The sequence below is a fragment of the Hypanus sabinus genome, chromosome 7, assembly GCF_030144855.1.
Source record: "Hypanus sabinus isolate sHypSab1 chromosome 7, sHypSab1.hap1, whole genome shotgun sequence".
Taxonomy (NCBI): domain Eukaryota; kingdom Metazoa; phylum Chordata; class Chondrichthyes; order Myliobatiformes; family Dasyatidae; genus Hypanus; species Hypanus sabinus.
The window spans coordinates 177,697,672-177,717,442 of NC_082712.1; the positions used below are offsets into that span (position 1 = coordinate 177,697,672).

The 19,771-nt window shown below is 45.0% G+C and overlaps 1 protein-coding gene across 6 annotated transcripts in view; it reads right to left on the minus strand.

Moving 5' to 3' along the window:
- The window catches only part of LOC132397426 (F-actin-monooxygenase MICAL2-like), a 301,318-nt gene that overhangs the window by 64,963 nt on the left and 216,584 nt on the right, over positions 1-19,771 (minus strand). For all 6 annotated transcript variants that reach the window (XM_059976204.1, XM_059976203.1, XM_059976205.1 and 3 more), the window contains one exon: positions 17,494-18,784. In XM_059976204.1, the coding sequence (XP_059832187.1) occupies positions 17,494-18,784 (1,291 nt within the window). The remainder of the gene's footprint in view (positions 1-17,493; positions 18,785-19,771) is intronic.

Here is a 19,771-nt window from a genome sequence, read left to right on the forward strand (position 1 = left end):
GAAAACAAATATCGTCACTGTTCCAGCATTTCTACCAGTCTCAGAGCCCAAATGTCCTCACTGTCCCACCAACTCTACCCCTCACAGAAACCAAATATCCTCACTGTTCCACGATCACCACCCAGTCTCAAAAACCAAAAATCTTCACTGTTCCACCATCTCCACCCAGTCTCAGAAACCAAATATCCTCACTCTTCCATCTTCTCCACCAGTCTCAGAAGTCAAAAATCTTCACTGTTCCACCATCGCCAATGAGTCCCAGAAACCAAATATCCTCACTGTTCCACCATCACTACCAGTCGCAGAGCCCAAATATCCTCACTGACCCACCATCTCTACCAGACTCTGAAATCTAATATCCTCTCTGTTCCACGATCTCCACCCAGTCTCAGAATCCAAATATCCTGACGGTTCCACCATCTCCACCCAGTCTCAGAAATGAAATATCCTCACTGTTCCAGCTTCTGCACCCAGTCTCCGAAAGCAAAGTTCTTCCCTGTTCCACCATCGCCAACGAGTCCCAGAAACCAAATGTCCTCACTGTTCCACCATCTCCACCCAGTCTCAGAAACCAAATATCCTCATTGTTCCAGCTTCTCCACCAGTTTCAGAAACCAAAAATCTTCACTGTTCCACCATCGCCACTGAGTCCCAGAACCCAAATATCCTCTCTGTTAAACCATCTCTACCAGTCTCAGAGCCCAAATATCCTCACTGTTCCACCATCTACAACCAGTCTGAGAGCCCAAGTATCATCACTGTTCCACGATCTCCACCCAGTCTCAAAAACAAAATATCCTCACTGTTCCAGCTTCTCCACGAGTCTCAGAAACCAAAAAACCTCACTGTTCCACCATCGTCAACGAGTCCCAGAAAGCAAATAATCTCACTGTTCCACCATCTCGACCAGTCCCAGAAAACAAATATACTCACTGTTCCACCATCTACATCCAGTCTCAGAGCCCAAGTATCCCTATTGTTCCATCATCTCCACCCAATCTCAGATATCAATTATCCTCTCTGTTCCAGCATCTCTACCAGTCTCAGAAAAAAATATCCTCTCTGTTCCACCATTTCCACCAAGTCTCAGAAACCATGTATGCTCACTGTTCCACTATCTGCATCGAGGCTCAGAAAACAAATATCCTCACTGTTCCAGCATTTCTACCAGTCTCAGAGCCCAAATGTCCTCACTGTCCCACCAACTCTCCCAGTCTCTGGAAACTGATATCCTCACTGTTCGACGATCTCCACACAGTCTTAGAATCCAAATTTCCTCGCTGTTCCACCATCTTCACCAGTCTCAGAAACCAAATATCCTCACTGTTCCAGCATCTCTACGACTCTCAGAGCCGAAATATCCTCACTGTCCCACCAACTCTACCAGTCTCAGAAACCAAATACCCTCACTGTTCCACTATCTCCACCGAGGCTTAGAAAACAAATATCCTCTCTGTTCCACCATTTCTACCAGACTCAGAAAAAAATATCCTCTCTGTTCCACCATTTCCACCAAGTCTCAGAAACCAAGTATGCTCACAGTTCCACTATCTCCACCGAGGCTCAGAAAACAAATATCCTCACCCTTCCAGCATTTCTACCAGTCTCAGAGCCCAAATGTCCTCACTGTCCCGCCAACTCTATCAGTCTGAGAAACCAAATGTCCTCACCATTCCACCTTCTCCACCAGTGTCAGAGCCCAAATATCCTCACCGTTCCACCATCTACATCAAGTCTCAGAGCCCAAGTATCCCTATTGTTCCATCATCTCCACCCAATCTCAGAAATCAAATATCCTCACTGTTCCACGATCTCCACCCATTCTCAGAAAACAAATATCCTCACTGTCCCACCATCTCTACCTGTGTCAAAAACGAAATACCTTCACTGTTCCACCATCTCCAAACAGTCTCAAAGACCAAAGATCCTCAATGTTCCACCATCTCCACCCAGTCTCAAAAGCCAAATATCCTCACTCTTATAGCTTCTCCACCAGTCTCAGAAGTCAAAAATCTTCACTGTTCCACCATCTCCACCGAGTCTCAGAAACCAAGTATGCTCACTGTTCCACGATCTCCATCGAGGCTCAGAAACCAAATATCCTCACTGTTCCAGCATTTCTACCAGTCTCAGAAACCAAATATCCTCACCAGTCCACCTTCTGCAACAGTCTCAGAGCACAAATATCCTCACTGTTCCAGCATCTACAACCAGTCTGAGAGCCCAAGTATCATCACTGCTCCACGATCTCCACCCTGTCTCAAAAACCAATTATCCTCTCTGTTCCACCATCTCCACCCAGTCTCAGAAACCAAATATCCTCACTGTTCCATGATCTCCACCCATTCTCAGAAAACAAATATCCTCACTGTCCCACCATCTCTACCAGTCTCAGAAACCAAATATCCTCACCAGTCCACCTTCTCCACCAGTCTCAGAGCCCAAATATCCTCACTGTTCCACCATCTACATCCAGTCTCAGAGCCCAAGTATCCATGTTGTGCCATCATCTCCACCCAATCTCAGATATCAATTATCCTCTCTGTCCACCATCTCCACCCAGTCTCAGAAACCAAATATCCTCACTGTTCCACCATCTCCACCGAGTCTTAGAAACCAAGTATCCTCTCGGTTCCACCATCTCTACCAGTCTCAGAAACCAAATATCCTCACTGTTCCACCATCTCTACCAGTCTCAGAAACCAAATATCCTCACCAGTCCACCTTCTGCAACAGTCTCAGAAAAAAATATACTCTCTGTTCCACCATTTCCACCAAGTCTCAGAAACCATGTATGCTCACTGTTCCACTATCTCCATCGAGGCTCACAAAACAAATATCCTCACTGTTCCAGCATTTCTACCAGTCTCAGAGCCCAAATGTCCTCACTGTCCCACCAATTCTAGCAGTCTCGGAAAACAAATATCCTCACTGTTCCATTATCTCCATCGAGGCTCAGAAAACAAATATCGTCACTGTTCCACCATTTCTACCAGTCTCAGAAACCAAGCATGCTCACTGTTCCACTATCTCCATCGAGGCTCACAAAACAAATATCCTCACTGTTCCAGCATTTCTACCAGTCTCAGAACCCAAATAACCTCACTGTCCTACCATCTCTACCAGTCTCAGAAACCAAATATCCTCACCAGTCCACCTTCTGCAACAGTCTCAGAGCACAAATATCCTCACTGTTCCAGCATCTCTACCAGTCTCAGAAACCAAATATCCTCACCAGTCCACCTTCTGCAACAGTCTCAGAGCACAAATATCCTCACTGTTCCACCATCTACAACCAGTCTGAGAGCCCAAGTATCATCACTGCTCCACGATCTCCACCCTGTCTCAAAAACAAAATATCCTCACTTTTCCAGCTTCTCCACGAGTCTCAGAAACCAAAAAACCTCACTGTTCCACCATCGCCAACGAGTCCCAGAAAGCAAATATCCTCACTGTTCCACCATCTCGATCCATCCCAGAAACCAAATATACTCACTGTTCCACCATCACTACCAGTCTCAGAGCCCAAATATCCTCACTGACCCACCATCTCTACCCAGTCTCAGAAACCAAATATCCTCAATGTCCCACCATCTCTACCAGTCTCAGAAACCAAATATCCTCACCAGTCCACCTTCTCCAACTGTCTCAGAGCCCAAATATCCTCACTGTTCCACCATCTACATCCAGTCTCAGAGCCCAACTATCCCTATTGTTCCATCATCTCCATCGAATCTCAGAAATCAAATATCCTCACGGTTCCAGCATCTCCACCCAGTCTCAGGAACCAAAAAATCCTTTCTACTGCACCATCTCTACCAGGCTCGCAAACCAAATATCCTCACGGTTCCACCATCTCCATGCAGTCCCAGAAAGCAAATATACTCACTGTTCCACCATCTACATCCAGTCTCAGAGCCCAAGTATCCCTATTGTTCCATCATCTCCACCCAATCTCAGATATCAATTATCCTCTCTGTTCCAACATCTCTACCAGTCTCAGAAAAAAATATCCTCACTGTTCCACCATCTCTACCAGTCCCAGAAACCAAATATTCTCACTATTCCACTATCTACACCGAGTCTCAGAAGCCAAATATCCTCACTGTAACAACATCTCCAACGAGTGTCAGAAACCATATATCCTCTCTGATCCACCAACTCTACCAGACTCAGAAACCAAATATCCTCACTGTTCCAGCTTCTCCACCCACTCAGAAACCAAATGTACTCACTGTTCCACCATCTCTACCAGTCTCAGAGCCGAAATATCCTCACTGTCACACCATCTCTACCATTCTCAGAGCCCAAAAATCTTCACTGTTACACCATCTCCACCCAGTCTCAGAAATCAAATATCCTCAATGTTTCACCTTCTCCACCAGTCTCAGAGCCCAAATATCCTCACTGTTCCACCATCTACATCCAGTCTCAGAGCCCAAGTATCCCTATTGTTCCATCATCTCCACCCAATCTCAGAAATCACATATCCTCACTGTTCCACGATCTCCACCCATTCTCAGAAAACAAATATCATCACTGTTCCAGCATCTCCACCCAGTCTCAGAAATCAAATATCCTCACTGTAACACCATCTCCACCGAGTCTCAGAAACCAAAAAATCCTCTCTGCTGCACCATCTCTACCAGTCCCTCAAACCAAATATCCTCACGGTTCCATGATCTCCATGCAGTCTCAGAAAACAAATATCCTCACGGTTTCACCATCTCTACCAGTCTCAGAGCCCAAATATCCAAACTGTCACACTATCTCTACCATTCTCAGAGCCCAAAAATCCTCACTGTTCCACCATCTCCACCCAGTCTCAGAAACCAAATAACCTCACTATTCCACTATCTACACCGAGTCTCAGAAGCCAAATATCCTCACTGTAACAACATCTCCACCGAGTGTCAGAAACCATATATCCTCTCTGATCCACCAACTCTACCAGTCACAGAAACCAAATAACCTCAGTGTTCCAGCATTTCCACCAGTCTCAGAGCCAAAATATCCTCACTGTCCCACCATCTCTACCAGTTTCAGAAACCAAATATACTCACTGTTCCAACATCTGTACTCAGTCTCAGAAACCAAACATCCTCACTATTCCAGCAACTCCACCCAGTCTCAAAAACCAAATATCCTCACAGTTCCAGCTTCCTCCACCAGACTCAGAAACCAAAAATCTTCACTGTTCCACCATCTCCACCGAGTCTCAGAAACCAAATATCCTCAACGTTCCACCTTCTCCACCAGTCACAGAGTCCAGATATCCTCATTCCTCCATCATCTCCACCCAATCTCAGAAATCAAATATCCTCACTATTCCACCATCTCCACCTAGTCTCAGACACCAAATATCCTCACTGTTCCAATATCTCCACTGAGTCTCAGAAACCAAATATCCTCTCTGTTCCACCAATGCTACCAGTCTCAAAAACCAAATATGCTCACTTTTCCACTATCTCCATCGAGGCTCAGAAACTAAATATCCTCACCAGTCTACCTTCTCCAACAGTCTCAGAGCCCAAATATCCTCACTGTTCCACCATCTACATCCAGTATCAAAAACCAAATATCCTCATTGTTCCAGCTTCTCCACCAGACACAGAAACTAATAATCTTCACTGTTCCACCATCTCCACAGAGTCTCAGAAACCAAGTATCCTCTCTGTTACACCATCTCTACCAGTCACAGAGCCCAAATATCCTCACTGTTCCACCATCTACATCCAGTCTCAGAACCCAAGAATCACTATTGTTCCATCGTCTCCACTCAATCTCAGAAATCAAATATCCTCACTGTTCCAGCATCTCCACCCAGTCTCAGAAATCAAATATCATCTCTGCTCCACTATCTCCACCGAGTGTCAGAAACCAAAAATCCTCTCCGTTACACCATCTCTACAGGTCTCACAAACCAAATATCCTGACGGTTCCACCATCTCCACCCAGTCTCAGAAACGATATATCCTCACTGTTCCAGCATCTCTACCAGTCTCAGAACACAAATATCCTCACCGTCCCACCATCTCTACCAGTCTGAGAAACCAAATATCCTCACCGTTCCACCTTCTCCACCAGCCTCAGAGCCCAAATATCCTCAGTGTTCCACCATCTACATCCTTTCTCAGAGCCCCAGTATCCATGTTGTTCCATCATCTCCACCCAATCTCAGAAATCAAATATCCTCACTGTTCCACGATCTCCACCCATTCTCAGAAAACAAATATCATCACTGTTCCACCATCTCCACCGAGTCTCAGAAACCAAATATCCTCTCTGTTACACCATCTCTACCAGTCTCACAAACCAAATATCCTCACTGTTCCACCATCTCCACCAGTCACAGAAACCAAATATCCTCTCTGTTACACCATCTCTACCAGTCCCAGAAACCAAATATACTCACTGTTCCACCACCTCCACCCAGTCTCAAAAACCAAATATCCTCATTGTACCAGCTTCTCCACCAGACACAGAAACTAATAATCTTCACTGTTCCACCATCTCCACCCATTCTCAGAAAACAAATATCATCACTGTTCCATCATTTCCACCAAATCTCAGAAATCAAATATCCTCACTGTTCCACCATCTCTACCAGTCTCAGAAACCGAATATCCTCACTGTTCCACCATCTCCACCCAGTTTCAGACACCAAATATCCTCACTGTTCCACTATCTCCACCAAGTCTCAGAAACCAAATATCCTCTCTGTTCCACCATCTCTACCAGTCTCAGAAAACAAATATACTCACTGTACCACTGTCTGTACCCAGTCTCAAAAACGAAATATCCTCACTGTTCCACCATCTCCACCCAGTCTCAGAAACCAAATAACCTCACTGTTCCACGATCTCCACCCAGTCTCAGAAACCATATTTCCTCACTGTTCCACCATCTCCACCAGTCTCAGAAACCAAATATCCTCTCTGTTACACCATCTCTACCAGTCCCAGAAACCAAATATACTCACTGTTCCACCATCTGTACCCAGTCTAACAAACCAAATATCCTCACTGTTCTACCATCTACCTCCAGTCTCAGAGCCCAAGTATCCCTCATGTTCCATCATCTCCACCCAATCTCAGAAATCAAATATCCTCACTTTTCCACCGTCTCCACCATCTCAGAAACCAATAATCCTCTCTATTACACCATCTCTACCAGTCCCAGAAACCAAATATACTCACTGTTCCACCATCTCTACCAGTCCCAGAAACCAAATATCCTCATTGTACCAGCTTCTCCACCAGACACAGAAACTAATAATCTTCACTGTTCCACCATCTCCACCCATTCTCAGAAAACAAATATCCTCACTGTTCCACCATCTCCACCGAGTCTCAGAAAGTAAAAAATCCTCTCTGTTGCACCATCTCTACCAGTCTCACAAACCAAATATCCTCACTGTTTCACCTTCTCCACCAGTCTCAGAGCCCAAATATCCTCACTGTTCCACCATCTATATCTTGAGGAATGAGATTCAGTCCTTAGCAAGAGGTGACTTGGGAACAGGGGAAGTAGAGTCTGTGTGGATTGAGCTGAGGAACAGTAAAGGTAAAAAGACCCTAATGGGTGTTGTGTACAGGCCCCCAAACAGTAGCGTGGATATTGGGTACAAGTTGATTAGGGAGTTAACATTGGCATGTGCTAAAAGTAATGCAGTCGTTATGGGAGATTTCAACATGCAGGTGGACTGGGAGAATCAGGTAGGTGCTGGACCCCAGGATAGGGAGTTTGTGGAGTGTCTAAGGGATGTATTTTTGGAACAGCTTGTGCTTGAGCCAACCAGGAACGAGGCTATTTTGGACTTGGTGATGTGTAATGCACAGGAATTGATAAGTGATCTTGAAGTAAAGGAGCCATTCGGAAGTAGTGATCATAACATGATAAGTTTTTATCTACAATTTGAGAGGGATAAGGGCAGATCAGAGGTGTCAGTGTTGCAATTAAATAAAGGAGACTACGGAGCCATGAGGGAAGAGCTGGCCAAAGTTAAATGGGCGGATGCCCTGGCAGGAAAGACAGTGGATCAGCAGTGGCAGATATTCTTGGGCATAATACAAAAGATGCAAATGCAGTTCATTCCAATGAGAAGGAAGGATTCAAAGAGGGGGAAGGGGCCACAGTGGTTGACAAAGGAAGTCAGAGATTGTATAGCATTAAAGAAAAAGAAGTATGACAGGGCTAAGATGAGTGGGAATACAGATGATTGGGAAAGTTTTAAGGAACAGCAGATCTTAACTAAAAAAGCAATAGGGAGAGAAAAAATCAGGTATGAGCTCAGTCTAGCCAGGAATATAAAAGGGGATAGCAAAAGCTTTTTTAGCTATGTGAAGAGAAAGAAGATAGTTAAGAACAATGTTGGCCCCTTGAAGAATGAATTGGGAGAAATTGTTATGGGAAACAGGGAAATGGCAACAGAATTTAATGCATACTTTAGATCTGTCTTCACCAGGGAGGACACAAGCAATCTCCCAGATGTATGGATGGGCCAGGGTCATAAGATATCAGAGGAATTGAGACAGATTGACATTAGGAAAATCTCCCAGATGTATGGATGGGCCAGGGTCATAAGATATCAGAGGAATTGAGACAGATTGACATTAGGAAAGAAACTGTGATGAGTCGACTGGTAGGACTGAAGGCTAATAAATCCCCGGATCCAGATGGTCTGCATCCGAGGGTTCTAAAAGAGGTGGCTCAGGAAATTGCGGATGCATTGGTAATCATTTTCCAATGTTCCTTAGATTCAGGATCAGTTCCTGAAGATTGGAGAGTGGCTAATGTTGTCCCACTTTTCAAGAAGGGAGGGAAGGAGAAAACGGAGAACTATCGCCCTGTTAGCCTAACGTCAGTCGTGGGGAAGATGCTTGAGTCCATTATTAAGGACGAAATAGTGGCACATCTAGATGGCAGAAATAGGATTAGGCCGAGCCAGCATGGATTTACCAAGGGCAAATCATGCTTGACTAATCTGTTGGAGTTTTTTGAGGGTGTAACAAGGATGTTAGACGAGGGTAAGCCAGTAGATGTTGTGTACCTAGATTTTCAGAAGGCATTCGATAAGGTGCCACATAGGAGATTGGTGAGTAAAATCAGAGCTCATGGCATTGGGGGCAGGGTTTCAACATGGATAGAAAACTGGTTGGCAGATAGAAAGCAAAGGGTAGCAGTGAATGGGTGTTTCTCAGACTGGCTGGAGGTGACTAGTGGGGTACCACAGGGCTCTGTATTGGGACCACAGCTCTTTACGATTTATGTCAATGATTTAGATGAGGGCATTGAAAACTATATCAGCAAGTTTGCTGACGATACTAAACTGGGTGGCAGTGTGACATGCGAAGAGGACGTTAGGAGAATACAGGGAGACTTGGATAGGCTGAGTGAGTGGGCAGATACTTGGCAGATGTCATTCAATGTGAATAAATGTGAAGTTATCCACTTTGGAAGCTGGAACAAGAGGGCAGAGTATTGTCTGAACGGTGTCGAGTTAGGTAAGGGAGAAATGCAAAGAGACCTAGGAGTCCTAGTTCACCAGTCAATGAAGGTGAATGAGCAAGTGCAACAGGCAGTGAAGAGGGCAAATGGAATGTTGGCCTTTGTTACAAGGGGAATTGAATACAAGAGCAAGGATGTTCTTTTGCATTTGTACAGGGCCCTGGTGAGACCACACCTGGAATGTTGTGTACAGTTTTGGTCTCCAGGTTTAAGGAAGGACATTCTGGCAATTGAGGAAGTGCAGCGTAGATTCACTAGGTTGATTCCTGGGATGGCAGGGCTGTCTTACGCAGAGAGATTGGAGAGATTGGGCTTGTACACGCTGGAATTGAGGAGATTGAGAGGGGATCTGATTGAAACGTTTAAGATAATTAAAGGATTTGATAGGATTGAGGCAGGAAATATGTTCCAGATGTTGGGAGAGTCCAGTACCAGAGGGCATGGATTGAGAATAAGAGGTCAGTTATTTAAAACAGAGTTGAGGAAGAGCTTCTTCTCCCAGAGAGTTGTGGAGGTGTGGAATGCACTGCCTTGGAAGACGGTGGAGGCCAATTCTCTGGATGCTTTCAAGAAGGAACTGGATAGATATCTGATGGATAGGGGAATCAAGGGTTATGGGGACAAGGCAGGGACTGGGTATTGATAGTGAATGATCAGCCATGATCTCAGAATGGCGGTGCAGACTCGAGGGGCCGAATGGTCTACTTCTGCACCTATTGTCTATTGTCTATTGAGTGTCAGAAACCAAAAATCCTCTCTGTTACACCATCTCTACCAGTCTCACAAACCAAATATCCTGACGGTTCCACAATCTCCACCCAGTCTCAGAACCCAAATATCCTCACTGTCCCACCATCTCTACCAGTCTCAAAAACCAAATATCCTCACCGTTCCACCTTCTCCACCAGCCTCAGAGCCCAAATATCCTCACTGTTCCACCATCTACATCCTTTCTCAGAGCCCAAGTATCCCTAATGTTCCATCATCCCCATCCAATCTCAGAAATCAAATATCCTCACTGTTCCACGATCTCCAGCTATTCTCAGAAAACAAATATCATCACTGTTCCACCATCTCCACCAGTCTCACAAACCAAATATCCTGACGGTTCCACAATCTCCACCCAGTCTCAGAAACCAAATATCCTCACTGTTCCACCATCTCCACCCAGTCTCAGACACCAGATATCCTCACTGTTCCACTATCTCCACCGAGTATCAGAAACCAAATATCCTCTTTGTTCCACCAACGCTACCAGTCTCAGAAAACAAATATCCTCACTGATCCACTATCTCCACCGAGGCTCAGAAACCAATATCCTCACTGTTCCAGCATTTCTACCAGTCTCAGAGCCCAAATGTCCTCACTGTCCCACCAACTCTAGCAGTCTCGGAAAACAAATATCCTCACTGTTCCAGCATTTCTACCAGTCTCAGAGCCCAGCTATCCTCACTGTCCCACCAACTCTACCAGTCTCGGAAAACAAATATACTCACTGTTCCACTGTCTGTACCCAGTCTCAAAAACGAAATATCCTCACTGTTCCACCATCTCCACCCAGTCTCAGAAACCAAATATCCTCATTGTTCCAGCTTCTCCACCAGACTCAGAAACTAATAATCTTCACTGTTCCACCATCTCCACCGAGTCTCAGAAACCAAGTATCCTCTCTGTTACACCATCTCTACCAGTCTCAGAAACCAAATATCCTCACTGTTCCACCATCTACATCCAGTCTCAGAACCCAAGTATTGCTATTGTTCCATCGTCTCCACCCAATCTCAGAAATCAAATATTGTCAGTGTTCCAGCATCTCCACCCAGTCTCAGAAACCAAATACCCTCACTGTTCCAGCTTCTCCACCAGTCCGAGAAACCAAAAGTCTTCACTGTTCCACCATCGCCACCGAGTCTCAGAGAACAAATATCCTCACTGATAAACCATCTCTACCAGTCACAGAGCTCAAATATCCTCACTGTTCCACGATCTCATTCCAGTCTCAGAAACCAAATATATTCACTGTTCCACCATCTCCACCCAGTCTCAGAAACCAAATATCCTCACTCTTCCAGCTATTTTCATGTTGTTGACAATCCTGCATACCTGACATTCTGGCCTCTCCAAATATTATTGGAATTGTAATTTCTTTAGTAAAAATTTCATATAATTTCTATTTAATTTCTGTTTTTTTTGTTATCTGATGCTGATCTGATGCTCTGTGGCTGCGATGCTGCTGCTGTAAATTTTTCATTGCACCTGTGCCCACACAGACATTTGCAGATCAAAATAAACTCAACTTTGACTTCCTGCAGGTCGTTAATTAACTAACACTAATTTTTGATCTCATTTCATCATTGCGAACTGAGGAGCAATCCACTAGTTTCATCATTCCAGCCTGACCCTTTCTTTCCTTCCTGATTAAAACATGCGATATTAGTTTTATTGGTCACACATATGTCGAAATATTGAAGCATCCAGTGTAATCTGTCATCTGCGTCAACAAACAACATCATAAGACCATAAAATATAGAGAGAAAGTTAGCCTATTCCCACTGTCGAGTCTGCTCCACCATTCCATCATGGCTGATTTGTTATCCATCTCAATCCCATTCTCCTGCCTTCTCCCCGTAACCTTTGACACCCTGACTAATCCAGAACCTATCATCCTCCACTTTAAATAGACTCAATGACTTGGGCTCAGCACCCTCTGGCTAAAGAAATTCCTCCTCATCTCTGTTCTGAAGGGACACCCCTCTTTTCTGAGTCCGTGCCCTCTCGTCCGAGACTCACTTATGTATCTATTTAATTATTCATTGATTTACTTACTGTAATTTACAGGTTTTTGTTTCTCTCGCACGGTGCTGCTGCAAAACAACAAATTTCATGACATATGCCAGTGATATTAAACCTGATTCAGATTCTGAACTGCTTCATCCAAATGCTGGGTCCAGGGACTCTCAGTTAATGGTAGGGGTCCACTGCATAAAAATGGTTGATCCCGAGAGTTGTTGAGTACATGGAACAATCTGCCACCGGAAGTAGTGGAGGCAGGTACAATAACAACTTTAAAAAGACACAAACAGGTACATGGATTGGAAAGATTTACATAAGAACATAAGAAATGGGAGCAGGAGTCGGCCATCTGGCCCATCGAGCCTGCCCCGGCATTCAATAAGATCATGGCTGATCTGGCCATGGACATCTCCACCTACCTGCCTTTTCCCCATAACTCTTAATTCCCCTACTATGCAAAAATCTATCCAGCCTTGTCTTAAATATATTTACTGAGGTAGCCTCCACTGTACATTGGACAGAGAATTCCACAGATTCACCATTCTCTGGGAAAAGCAGTTCCTCCTCATCTCCATGCTAAATCTGCTCCCCTGAACCTTGAGGCTATGCCCCTGAGTTCTAGTCTCACTTACAAATGGAAACAACTTTCCTGCCTCTATCTTATCTATCCCTTTCATAATTTTATATGCTTCTATAAGATCCCCCCTCATTCCACTGAGTATAGTCCCAGGTGACTCAATCTCTCCTCATGGTCTAACCCCCTCATCTCTGGAATCAACCTGGTGAACCTCCTCTGCACCACCTCCAGAGCCTGCATATCGTTCCTCAACTAAGGAGACTAGAACTGCACGCAGTATTCCAAGTGTGGCCTCACTAGTACAGTGAGTTGTACAGTTGCAGCATAACCTCTCTGCTCTTAAATTCAATCCCTTTAGCAATGAAGGTCAACTTTCTATTTGCCTCCTTGATAGCCTGCTGTATCTGCAAGTTAACCTTTTGTGATTCATGCACAAGCACTCCCAGGTCCCTCTGTATAGCAGCTTACTATAGTTTTCTTTACTATTTAAATAATAATCTGCTCTTCCATTTCTCCTTCCAAAGTGGATGTTGTCGCGTTTACCAACACTATATTCCATCTGCCAGACCCTTGCCCACTCACTTAACCGATCTATATCTCTCTCTGCAGGCTCTCCATATCCTCTGCACAGTTTGCTTCTCCACTCAATTTAGTGTCATCAGCAAACTTAGATACACTACACTCGGTCCTTCTTGCAGATCGTTAATGTATATCGTGAACAGTTGTGGGCCCAGCACCGACCCCGTGACACACCCCTCTCCACTGATTGCCAACCAGAGTAACACCCATGTATCCCAACTCTCTGCTTTCTATTGGTTAACCAATCCTCTATCCATGCTAATACATCATCCACCCCCCCCCCCCCCCAATATGTATCCTTATCTTAAGGATAAGTTTTTAATGTTGCATCTTATCTAACAACTTCTGGAAATCTAAGTAAATAAGAACATAAGAAATAGGAGCAGGAGTAGGCCATCCGGCCCATCGAGCCTGCCCCACCATTCAATAAGATCATGGCTGATCTGTCTGTAAAATAAAGTCCATCTGTTCCCCTCTATCCACTGTGTTCATTATATCCTCAAAGAACTCCAGTAAGTTTGTCAAACAGGACCTGCCTTTGCTGAATCCATGCTGTGTCTGCCTGATGGATCCATTTCTTTCCAGATGCCTCACTATTTCTTCTTTAATGATAGTTTCAAGCATTTTCCTAACTACAGATGTTAAACTAACTGATTTCTATAGTTATCTGTCTTTTGCCTACATCCTTTGTGAAGAGTGGTGTGACATTCACCATCTTCCGATCCACCAGAGCCTGCCCAGAGTCCAGAGAATTTTGGTAAATCATCACCAAAGCCTCGACTATAACTTCTGCCATTTCCTTCAGTACCCTGGGATGCATTCCATCGGGACCAGGTGTGGCAAACTACATATACCTGTCTGGACACGCCCCTCTGCTGACCGCTCCTGTGGCGCCTCCCACAGACCCTGGTATAAAGGTGATTGGGGCACTGCTCCTCCCTCAGTCTCCGAGATGTCGTGTTCCCTTTTCGCTGCTAATAAAAGCCTATCGTTCACCTCCCGTCTCCAAGAGTTACTGATGGTGCATCAGCAGGGGACTTGTCTATCTTCAGGCCCCCTGTTTGCTCAGCACTACCTCTTTGGTGATAGCTATTGTATCGAGATGCTCACCTCCCAGCACATCCATAACATCTCTCCTTGGCACCAAACCATCTACTATAACTTCAGCCATTTCTTTCGGTACCCTGGGATGCATTCCATCAGGACCAGGGGACTTGTCTATCTTCAGGCCCCCTGTTTGCTCAGCACTGCCTCTGTAGTGATAGCTGTTGTATCAAAGTCCTCACCTCCCATCACATCCATAACATCTTTAGAGGGCCAAACTCAGACAAATGGAGACTAATTTGGAAGGGGCATCTGGGTTAGTATGAATCAGAATCAGGTTTAATATCACTGGCATACGTCATGAAATTTGTTGTTCTGCAGCAGCAGTACAATGCAAGACGTAAAAGTATATTATAAATTACAATAAGAAATATATCACAAAACAAAAGCAAAAGTAGTGTGGTAGTGTTCATGGGTTCATTGTCCATTCTGAAGTATGATGGCGGAGGGGAAGAAACCGTTCCTAAAATGTTGTGTGTGTGTCTTCAGGCTCCTTCCTTATGGATGTAGTGAGGAGGGTGTGCCTCAGGTGGTGGGGGCCTTTAGTGAGGCATTATCTTTCCAAGATGTTCTCGATGGTAGTGGGGCTAGTGCCCACGATGGAGCTGGCTGAATTTGCAACACTGCACCTTTCTGTCCCACCCTATGCATTGGCGTCTCCATACCAGGCAGTGATGCAACCAGCTTTCAGAACCAGTTGGGTCAAAGGGTCTGTTTTGTTTGAACCTGTCTGCTGTCTGTCTATCATCTATGCCCAGTCTCTGAGCTGTGTGTTTGCCTATCACTTCACAAGCCTGTGTAGTGTTTGGCTTTCTGCAATGACAGCAAGGGATTATGAATTCAAGGTGAAATAGAAATAGGAAAAGATGCAAGGCTCTCTCTGACTTCACTCGCACTAGATTTGTTAAGGCTGGTGTGTTCTGAAACCAATATATAAAACACAAATAACATTCTTGTCAGATGCTGCACTGCTGCAGGTTACATTCGCTCATCTGTCCCGTTAATTCCTGTTGTTTCAAACTAAATCGCCTTTGGCAGCGTAGCATCTGGGAAATGTACACACACGGCTGACATCTGCTGAATGGAAAACAGTTGGCGTCATCCTGTCTAGTGAGGTTTAAAAATAAACATTTCAAAAGGGTAATTGAAAACTATTGTGCTGCGATGAAATATTAATAACTTGCAAACATACAACACAAATTAACAACATAAATATTCATATTTGCTTTGTGTGTGTCGCGTTAGGATTGTGGGTATGACTGAGCCAGTGTTAACATATTTCAGTACAGAAACATTTGTAAAGAATAGGTGGTGGAGACAGTACTGGAGGTGTGATAGTGCAGCAGATAGGGTTACATCCACTCCTCTCCAGAGTCCGTTTGATCCCGGCCTCGGGCACTGTCTCTGTGTGGGGCTTGCATGTTCTACCCATGATCACGTGGTCCTCACTCCTTGTAGGCAGAATACAGGGTTAACGGCAAGATGCTTAGCAGTAGCAGAGGGATCTTGGGGTTCATATTCATAGATCCCTCAAATGTTTTTGTGGTTAAGAAGGTGTTGAACTTCATTAGTTAAGGGAATGAGTTCAAGAGTCATGAGGTAATGTTGCAGCTCTATAAAACCCTGGTTAGACCATATTTGGAGTGTTGTGTTCAGGTCTGGTTGCCTCGTTATAGGAAGGATGTGGAAGCTTTAGAGAGGGTGCAGAGGAGTTTTATCTGGATTATAGGACTTGTCTTATGAAGATAGGTTGAGCAAGCGAGGGCTTTTCTCTCGGAAGTAAAGGAGGATGAAAGGTGACCTGGACAAGATGCCAAGAGCCACCAACTGTCTTGAGTGAACAGCCAGAGACTTTTTCCCCAGGCAGAAATGACTAATAGGAAGGGGCATGACTTTAAGGTGATTGATCAGAGGGAAGTTTCAGAGGATGCCAGAGGTAGACTTTTTACACAGGGAGTGGTGGGTGCCTGAAACACTCGCCCAGGGTGGTGGTGGACGAAGATACAATAGGGACACTTAAGAGACTCTTAGACAGGCACATAGATGGTAGAAAAATGGAGGGCTGTGTAGGTTAGATTAATTTTAGGGTTGGTTAAGGGGTTGGCATAACATTGTGAGCCAAAGGGCCCGTACTGTGCTGTAACATTCTATGTTCTAAACCGTTAAACCTTACATATCCAAAAGTCCTTTATACATCTAAATTATACCTGCCTCAGCTACTTCCACTGGCAGCTTGTTCCACACACTCACCAAAGTCCGCATGGAAAAATATTCTCCTCAGGTCCCTTTAAAATCTTTCCCCTCTCAACCCATGGGCCCAGATCTAAGAAAGAATGTGCTGGTATTTGAGAGGGTTCAGAGGAGGTTCACAAGAATGACCTTGGGAATGAAAGGGTTAACATTTAACAATCAGCTAACATTTGACAGCTCTGAGCCTGTATTCTAGATTCAAGGTCTAAAGTAAATTTATTAATGAAGTACATATATGTCACTATATACAAGCCTGAGATTTATAGGCGTTTAGAAGAATGAGGGGGATCTCATTGAAACCTATCAAATATTAAAAGGCCGAGGTAGAGTGGATATGGGGAGGATGTTTCACGTAGTACGTGAGTCTAGGACCAGAGAACACAGTCTCAGAATATAAGGATATCCCTTTAGAACAGAGATGAAGAGGGATTTCTTTAGCCACGAGGATGGTGAATCTATGGAATTCATTGTCACAGGCAGCTGTGCAGGCCAAGTCACTGGGTATATATTAAGCAGAGGTTGATAGATTCTTGATTAGTCATGGCTCAAAGGTTTCAGAGAGAAGGCAGGAGAATGGGGATGAGATAATGTATCAGCCATATTGGAATGGCAGAGCAGACTTGATGGGCTGAGTGGCCTAATTCTGCTCCTACATGTATGGTCACCTTAAACAGAGATACCTGGGAGTGTGTCAAGTCCGTGAGCATCTTGGATGGTGGAAGCAGGCATAGAACAGAATACTTCGGGCAGTGACCTCTTCATCTCTCTGTGCCTGAAGCTCTTTCTCTTAAAGCTGTTCATCACCCTCCAGACATCACCCTTCCGACTCCCCTCCTTAGCCACTTCCGAAGCAGAGGTTGGGTTCTCGTTGATCTCCTGGGTTGGGCTTCCCTTCTTCATTGAGGGAAAGAAGCCCTTGGTCATCCTGCTGGGAACATTTCTCCAACCAGGACTACCTACCTTCGGCAAAACATCCCCCCCAGAACCTAGCTCGTCCGCCTTCTGCTGCCCTCTCTTGTAGGAAGGACGCTTGTCTTTCCTGCCACCTCTGTTAGAGTCCTCAGATGAAGTGCCGAGCAGGGGGGAGCCAGGGATAACTCCCAAGTATGGTGGTTCCAAAGATGATCCAATGTCCTGGTTGGGAACAGGAGATCGTGGCCTCACAGAATCACTCTTTGGTGCCAGGAAAGTGTCTGGAGTAGAAGTGTTGAAGAGCCCAAGAGACAAACTGTTTGAGAAGGGTCTGGCCCACCTCATCTTTGTTTTCTTCTCATTGGTCTGGTCCACCGTGTCCAACAGCCCAGAGTTCCTACTGTCAAAGAAAGACTTCCTAAATGCATTCACCAAGTAACTCAGAGGAGACTTGGGAGATTCCAGATTTGGACTCTTGGTGTGGACACCTTCCACACTGGGAGACTCGGGGGGGTTACGCATGTCTGAAGATATGGTTGGTTGGAGCAAGTCTGAGGACCGGGTCTCATCTCTATCGCGATTCAGGAGGTACATCTCTCCGGCACTGTTCTCCACTCCTTTAGGCCCCACATCCTCTTGCTCTTTTTCCATGAAAAAGTGGGGCGATGCTGTGGCAGAGTTGATGCCATCTCCATTTATAGACCTGTCCCCTGCTTCCATGGTTCCTCCTCTGGTGCCACCACATTCGGATGAGGAGGCTTCTGGGCCAAGGGTGTCCTTGAGCCTGATGCTCACTTTAGGCCGGAACTGTGACTCCACCGCTCGTCCCTCCCTGGTCTTTGAAAGGTCACTGGAGCCCTTGAATGACAACTTGTGGACAATCCGGGTGGACCGGTTTGAGGGGGGCGGCTGCAGCCTCCTGGTGGTCAGTTGGGTTCTAACTTTGGTTTCTAGAGGAGGTTGAGAGATGGAGCCTGCAACCTCTGGATTTCGAATGTCTTTTTGTTGCCGTGGTGACCTGATAGATAAGGCGTGACCTCTCACCAGCTTTGGCCAGAGCTGGAATAGAACACAGAACATGCAACATAGGTCAAAGAACATGCAAACATACAACATAAATCATAGAACATGTAGAAAGACTCTCACAGATTTCTACAGATATACCATGGAGAGCAATCTGACTGGTTTCATCTCTGTCTGGTATGAAGGTTCCAGTGCACAGGATCAGGGAAAAAGCTGTAAGCTCAACCAGTTCCATGATGGACATTAGCCTTGATGCCATTGAAGACACCTTCAAAAGGTGATTTCACATCCATCGTGAAAGACCTTCACTATTCAGGACATACCCTCTTCGCATTGCTAACATCGGGGAGGAGGGACAGGAGCCTGAAGTCACACACTCAACATTTCAGCAACAGCTTCTTCCCCTCCGCTATCAGAGTTCCGAATGGACAATGAACCCATGAACACCACCTGACAATTCCTCTTTGCTCCACTTACTTGTTTTTAATTGCAACTTATAGAAATGTTTTCTATATTGCACTGGACAAACAACAAATTTTCTGACTTATGTCAGTGATTATAAACCTGATTCTTATTCAGATTTGGTGTAGTGTCTGAAATAGAACACCGGAGAAGGAAAATCACAGTGGCCGTGACTCAGGAACAGCTTCTCCCCTTCGCCATCAGATTTCTGAATCCTGAACACAACCTCACTACACTTTTGCACTATTTATTTAAATTAACTCTGTGTGTGTGTGTGTGTGTACACACACACACACACACACACACACACACACATATATATATATATACACACACACACACACACACACACATACACACTTCTTACTTCTTACTCATTTGACAGATTCTATTATTTACTGCAATGTACTGCTGCTGTAACACAACAAATTTCATGGCACATGCCAGTGGTTAGACCCGATTCTGATGCTGAGACGGGAAAGGAACCCAGTACATTTAAGTACCCCTGGTTACAGGGGATAGATGTCATTACAAGGAAAGTGCACCAACACCTTTACTTTC